General features: G+C 42.4%; 1 protein-coding gene across 1 annotated transcript; it reads left to right on the top strand.

Moving 5' to 3' along the window:
• The first annotated feature begins 2030 nt into the window (after window positions 1–2030).
• Or2ak6 (olfactory receptor family 2 subfamily AK member 6) lies at window positions 2031–2951 on the top strand. The gene has a single exon (NM_001000016.1). It carries the CDS (start codon window positions 2031–2033, stop codon window positions 2949–2951), a length of 921 nt encoding a protein of 306 aa, NP_001000016.1.
• The last annotated feature ends 4611 nt before the right edge of the window (window positions 2952–7562 follow it).

Raw genomic sequence — 7562 nt, forward strand, 5'->3', positions numbered from 1 at the left:
GGTGAACTGTCAGTCACTCAGCCTTTGCAGGTCTGATCCCTGCAAACTTTCTAGAGAGATTTATTGACAACAAAGGGGCTGTATAGACCACAGTCGTTATTGAATGGGTTATCCTAGGATATGACACAAACCCCATGTCCCTATACATCTGGAGGAAAGTGCCCATAGGACTCTGCCATGTGCAAGGCTGAGGTGGGTGGGAAACAGAAGGTTGGTCCCCAGCTCATTTCTTCAGCTGTCAAGGCAACCTGCAGCCAGTGAAGCCCTGAAGTGAAGAGAACTGAGTGAGAGTTGGTGAGAAGGCACAAGTCATCCCACCCTGCTGGTTCAGGTACGTCTGATTGGCACCACCTTGTACAGCGCACTGCATCCTTTTCTTGTTGGCTCATGTTCTGATTTTGATTTATTCCAGGCTAGAATAATTTTGAGGTATTGCTTTTAAAACATGTGCATTGTGAAAGTGAGTGTAGTCAAGTTACCCAGGCACTCCAGAATGTAACCATCTCACAGTTTTAGGGATTAGGGCTGGGTCTCAGTGTTCTGGCATGGGAGCACAGGTATGGTAGTCTAGCAAAATCACCCCCTGAAGGTGCAAGACCTGGCAGAGTCACAGGGTTCCTTCTTGGGGTATGGAAATACATCTGTCTTGTTTTGACTTCAGTTTTTCAAACTAAGATTATTCCACAATTAGAGTCCATCATATTCCTGATATGCACAAGATTCTATTGCATTTCTAATATACAAAAAATATTTGTATAACAAATGGTACATTTAATTCTACTGTTGACTCATTTTCCTTTAACTTTACATGGGAGAAAATTGTTATTTCCATGTACCTAGTTTGTTCAGGTCCTGGGTGCTTTGATGAGTTACTTTAAAGGGTTAAACCTTTCCATGGTGGAATGACTGACACATCTGTGTTCAAATTCATACTAAACATGCTGTTGAGTGGTGCACACCTGTGTGCCCCATGATGCTGTGAGAAAAGGCAGTGCTGCAGTGAGGACACCTCCAAGCTGCTGCTCATTAGGTTGATAGTGGATCCCTTGCTGAGTCTGTGATGGTGAGGAAAAAATGCTGAACTACCTCATCTTCTCTGAAGGTCAGGGATTGATTAGCAGTGAATGTCAAATGGACAGAACCATGTGTGGAAGAATTCATGTTGCTGGCCTTAGCTGTGACCTCACAGGCAGATAGATCTGGATCACCACCCTAGAGCTGTGGGGCCTGGCCATTGAAATATGCTTAGCATGACATTTAATGTGGTGTGAGAAGCTGCTTCACCGTTTTTTTAAAATTAATTTTCATTATAATTTAATTACCATTGAGGTAGAATGTGTTGACTTGCTACATGGCAAATGTCAAGTTGTTAATTTATTCTATGTTCTATTCAAGTTATCTATGCAGGACTAGGATTTAATTTAGCTAGAAGAGTGTTTATCTATCCTGCAGCAACGTATGTTTGATCCAGTATTGCATAAAATGTGTGTGATGATGCACACTCAAAATCCTAACATGTGGGGCAAAGGCAGGAGGATACAAGATTGTGATTTTATGCTTGGCTACACAACCAACACGACCTACACATAATTGTGTCAAAACATTATATAAACCCTTTTCAAGAACTTCCTCTGGTTTAAAAAAAAGTGATTGTGACATGAATCCCTTAGAAGGAGGCCAGAGTGTTGGTATTTATGAAGACCTAGTTCAGAAGAGCTTGCAGACATCAAGGGAAATGGCCAGGAGAAATGAAGGGGATAGAGCAGAGGATTCCATGATTTTGTACATTCATTCCTCATGCAACCTTTGAAACAGAAAAGTCTTACATTAGAATGTGTAGCTACGATCCATTTTGCCACTTTAGAAAAAATAAGAATATCTAAAAGAACTGTTTTTTTTAATTATGAAAGTCTAAAACAAGGATAGAAGAGAGTGCCCTACAGCTAACCAAGGAATGTATCCTCAAGGACAGTCCTCATCAGGTCATGCACTTCTCAGATTTTATCTGCTTTGACAATTCCTTCTAAGCCATGGAGACAGGAAACCACAGCTGTGGGACAGACTTCACCTTGGTTGGTCTTTTCCAGTATGGACACATGGACACCTTCCTCTTCACAGTCATTGCCCTCCTCTTTGCAGCGGCTCTCATAGGCAACATCACACTGGTCCACCTCATCAGGCTGGACCGAACACTCCACACCCCCATGTACTTTCTCCTCAGCCAGGTCTCCATCATCGACATGATGTACATTTCCACCACTGTGTCCAAGATGGCAGTTAACTTCCTGTCAGACACCAAGACCATTTCCTTTCTAGGATGTCTGATCCAAGTCTTTATGTTTTTGACTCTTGCTGGCTGTGAAGCCCTCCTGCTGGGTTTCATGTCCTATGACAGGTATATAGCCATCTGCCAGCCCTTGCGCTATTCTGTGCTCATGAGCAGGAAGATCTGCTGCTCCATGGTCGCTGGTGCCTGGAGTAGCAGCTCCATCAATGCTTTAGTGCACACAGTGTATGTATTTCAGCTTCCATTCTGTGGATCTAGGATTATTAACCACTTTTTCTGTGAGATTCCATCTCTCCTGCCTCTGGTGTGTGAAGACACATCCCAATATGAGCATATGATTGTCATGAGTGTCCTTGTCCTTGTGCTGATACCCTTCCTGGCCATCCTAGCTTCCTATGCTCGGGTGCTGGTTGTTGTAATCCAGATGGGTTCAGGGAAGGGACAGAGTAGAGCAGTGTCCACCTGCTCTTCCCACCTGACTGTGGCCAGCCTGTTCTATGTCACTGGTCTTTACACCTACACTCAGCCACACTCCTTGCATTCTCCTGGGAGGGACAAAGTTGTGGCTGTGCTCTACTCTATCATCACCCCCGTTCTGAACCCGTTCATCTACAGCCTGAGGAACAAGGATGTCATAGGAGCCCTGAGGAGACAAATGGGATGACAAATATTGACATGAGACTTTGGATCACCCTGTGAACTGATGCAAAGGCTGGTCTTGACACTCTCTCGGATGATTTCAGGATTGATAGTCTGATGGAAGCTCATTAGCTTGTCTCACTGACTGATCATGAGCATGAACCTCTGACCACAGAGTGCCACACTGAGCTGATGGGTGTAATGTTAATGTTGGCTCCTCGGGAGATAGAAGGTCTTTGTCCCTGGACCTGGCATCTCTGGCTGCCTGTCATGATGGCTTGGCATTCCACAGAGCCTTCTGCTTGATGCAATGCTCCATGCTTCTCTGACTGTGGAAGTCAGCACAGGTGCTTGGTCTGCACTTGCCTCCCTCTTGCTCTGGAAGCTCTTTTGACTGTTTATGAGTACAGCTGTATCTGTGTATATATTTTACATAAATCTGACTATTTCATTGGTTTTCCTTTACAGGCACAACAGTTATATAAGAATGTTGGTCTGTTTTTATAATGTGACGTAGTTTAATGACAATTTTGAAATAGGGAGGGAGCCAATTTAATGCTTGCTTTGATGCTTGTGTGACTATTGTCACCTCAATAAGATTTCCAAGCTCTTGAAGGGGTTTTCAACCCCATAGGAAGAACAACAATATCAACCAACCAGGCCCCTCATAGCTTCCAGGGACTAAAACACCATCTAAAGAGTACACATGTAGGAACCAATGGCTCCACTCACATATACACCACAGGATGACATTATCTGGTATCAATACGAGCAGAGACCATGGGTCTGTGAAAGCACAATTTCCCAGGGTGTGGTAATGCCAGGGCGGTAAGGTGGGAGTGTGTGGTTTGGAGGGGAGCACCCTCATAGTTGCTGTGGGAGGAGAATGTGATAGGGGTTTTCTGGAGGGGAAACTGGGAAAGGGGATAACATTTAAAATTCAAAAACATAAAATATCCAATAAAAGGGATTTCCAAGCTCTTCCAAGCTGTTTACAGATGTCTTGCTGACTCCCTTTTTTAATACCTTTCTGAAAAATTCACTAATGACTTCATAAAAACATAATCAGTGGATCTGTCTGTCAGTATGCACCCTTTCTCAATAAACACCTTTATGTTGATCTCCCTTGTTTCAATTTATGTTGATCACCCATGCTAACTTTTGTGATAAGGACATTTAGGAAACAGACCCGGAATTATTTTGCTCTAGAAATCCAAAGACAATGTCTGTTTTTTGTTCATGGCTTATATACAATAAATTCTGAGAGCAATAATATTTTTTCAATAAACATTCTGAATATCTTTTTAAGATCAAGATTATATCTATATGTGCATGTGTGCGTGAGTGTGTGTGTATGTATGTATGTATGTATGTATGTATGTATGTATGTATATAGAATTATTGTAGTTTTTGCTAGCCTGGAGCTCCCTATGTGTCCCAGAATGGCTTCAAATTCACTTAGGCTCACTTCCCTCTGCTACCAAGTGTCAGGATTAAACTTGTGTGCCATAATGCACAGAATTTTTAAATACAGTTACTAGCTTTTGTTTTTGTTGTAATTTGGAATCACAGATGTTTTTGAGCCACCATGTGGATGCTGGTAATCAAACACAGATCCCATGTGGGAGCATTCAATGCTCTTAACTCTTAAGCCAGCTTTCTAGGGCCCCTGCATTCTCAAAATAATGAATCATTGTCATGTAGTCAAAGAACCAATGAATGAAAACTTCTAAGCACCTAAGTACTGGTGTAAGTAACATGATGAGTAATCCTCAGTATTAAAATATAAATGTTCTGAGGGCAAGAGTGGTGGCATGCCATTACTAGCACTGCTGCTCTTCCAGAGGACTTGAGTTCAAGCCCCAGCACCCTTGTAAGATAGCTCACACACCTGTCTGTAGCTCCAACTCCTGAGAATCGGAGGCCTCTGACCTCCTGGAACCCTTACATGCATATATCCAGATCCACACCCACACTTATACATAAATAAAATAATAATAATAAGTGTTCTGGAATATTTTAGAGATGCCTTGTTGCTTATTTGTAATTGGTGCCAATAATTAGAGTGATAAATTTAGCAATACATAGAAACACTTGTTCTGGCACTAATAAAAATGAGTTTCATCTGTTGCCTGTCTGTGGTATCCCATTTCCCTAGCTGGGCTGCCTTGTCCTGCCTCAGTGGTAAAGGAAACACCTCTCCCTGCATAGAGTTTGTACACCAGGATGAAAAGCAAGGAACCCTCACACTCTCAGGAGAGAAGAAGGAAATGTTGGAGGGATTTTTGAGGTGGAACAAAAAGGGGGGAATAGTCTGGATGTAAAATGAATAAATAAATGGAAAAAAGAATGTATTTCACCTGTTGTGTGTGCACACAATAGTGTATATAACTTATTATATATTTTGTGTGCTAGATATGAATACATATACATCTGTAACAATAATAACAGAAGGAGGCTATTAAATGGAATGTGAGAAATGTGGATGCAGTTTGGGGGAGTAAAGGGAAATACAGTAAAATACAGTAAAATTTTATAGCGAAAGGGAACTGAGCACAGATACCTACAGAGGAGAAAAATCATGCTTGCAAAAGGCATGGGTTATTTAATAGAAATCTAAGTGTCAGGCATAGGATTCCTCCCTAAAACTGTCTCAGTTTTATATTTCTGTGAGAAAACACCATGTCTGTCACTAGAGAGAAGGCTCAGTGGTTAACAGCACTATCTGTTCTTCCAAAGGATCTGGGTTCAATATCCAGCATCAAATCACAGCTCATAGCCGCCTGTAACTTTACTTGAAAGATATTTGCACACTCACACCAACACAGATAAAATAAAAGTAAAAAAAATAACAATTGCATCCTCCACAAATGGCTTTCTTTTGCTGTTTTAGTTTTTTCTGTTAATGTAATCAATAAACTTACTCTAAATTGAAAGACTGAGGTTGCTAAGTGTTTTCAATACTCTTACCTCATGTGCCCCCCATTTCTGTGATTTGAGAATGATCTGTCCCTACAGATCCTGTATTTGAATCCTCAGTCCCCAGTGGCCATGGTGTTTGGGAAGATTTTGAACCTTCATGGTATGGAGCATGGTATGACTGTGGAAGTGACTTAAGCCTAGAATAGAGAATCCCATTTCTTAGAAATTCAAAGACAAGAACATTGAGAGAAATGTTGTCAGTGGACACCTTGCTTATGACATTTCAAAGAACAACTAGGAATTAGATAGACCCTAGCCATTAATGTGATATTTGGACCAAGAAACTCGATTCATTATACCTATGTGCTGAGAAATTAAGTGATGTCAGATGTAAAGGATAGTGGAGTAATTGGCTTGGGAGAGGCAAGTTTAAAGTTTAGACAGTGTATACACAGGGAAGGTGTGAGTTGTAGTTGTTGAAGAGGTTAGTGCCATGAAACTTGGTGCTTGGTACTGTGACAATGGAGAAAGTATCCTGATGTCAAAACCTACCTAACCATCAAAGGCTCCAATGTGTAAAGACGCAAGTTTACAGGAAACAAGAAAGGCTGGACTGAGTCTTTGCTCCTTGACAGCAACCACCTAGGAGATGCTTCCCCAGGGTCAGAACTGAGGCGTCTCTGGTCAGGTGGGAGACCCAGTGGGCAGGCTCCTTGCCAAGCTGGCATCAGACTTTGGCAGAATTATCCACTCTATCTGAAGGTCTGAAAGATGAAGGACTGGGGGTGGGGCATGGAGAGCAGCTGAGGTCAGGCAGTGTGTGGTGGGGTCCAAGTCTGTGAAGGTGAAGCCTAGATTGCAGTGGAGACCCCAGGATGTTGGGGATGCAGGACTGTGGGACATCTGCCAAGGAAAAATGTGCACGTGGTGAGGAGCAGCCCAAGGCAGAGTCTATGTGTGCTACAGGGAGCCAAGCTGGAGCAGTGGGGCTACCTATGCCTTTGCAACATGGAGGATTTCAAGTCTTAGATTCCAGACATGGACTGGCAGAAAACTACAGGTTCTGGACCTTGCTGTGGCTTGGTATCTCCTTACTATGCCTTCACTCCTGTCCTTTAGATGGAGAATATATATTATATTTCTTTTTATGTTGAAGATTTTTTAAAAATATTTATTTATTCTCTTCACATCACAATCAAAGTTGTACCCTCGATTCCCCTTCTCACAGAGTCCCTTCTCCCCATTACTTCTCCCACTCTCCTCTGAGAAAGGGGCACATGCCCTGGGTATCAATCTACCCAAATATACCATGGCACTCCAGAATGGGCCCATCCTCTCCTAATGGGGTCAGACAAGAAAGCTCAGGCAGGCAACATAGTTAGATACAACACCCTATCCAGTTCTTAGGGGACCTACATGAAGACCAAGGGGCATTTTTCTACATTTGTTGGGAGTCTAGGTCCAACCCATAGATGTTCTTTGCTTGTTAGTTCAGTCTTTGGGAGTCCCCAAGTGTTCAGGTTTGCTTACTCTTTTGGTCTTATTACATAGTTCCTTTGCCCTCCGGATTCATATATCTTTCCTCCAACACTTCCACAAGATTTACTGGGCTTTTAATATTTTACTGTGGATGTCTTCATCTGTTTCAATAAGCTGCTAGGTAGAGCCTCCCAGAGGGTTGTTGTACTAGGCTCCTGCCTGCAAGCATAACAGA

Source organism: Rattus norvegicus, chromosome 10, assembly GCF_036323735.1.
Source record: "Rattus norvegicus strain BN/NHsdMcwi chromosome 10, GRCr8, whole genome shotgun sequence".
In the NCBI taxonomy this organism is placed as follows: Eukaryota; Metazoa; Chordata; class Mammalia; order Rodentia; family Muridae; genus Rattus; species Rattus norvegicus.

Bases quoted from the DNA above. Each gene is read 5' to 3' on its own strand.
- Or2ak6 (NM_001000016.1), top strand. From the start codon at position 2,031: ATGGAGACAGGAAACCACAGCTGTGGGACAGACTTCACCTTGGTTGGT.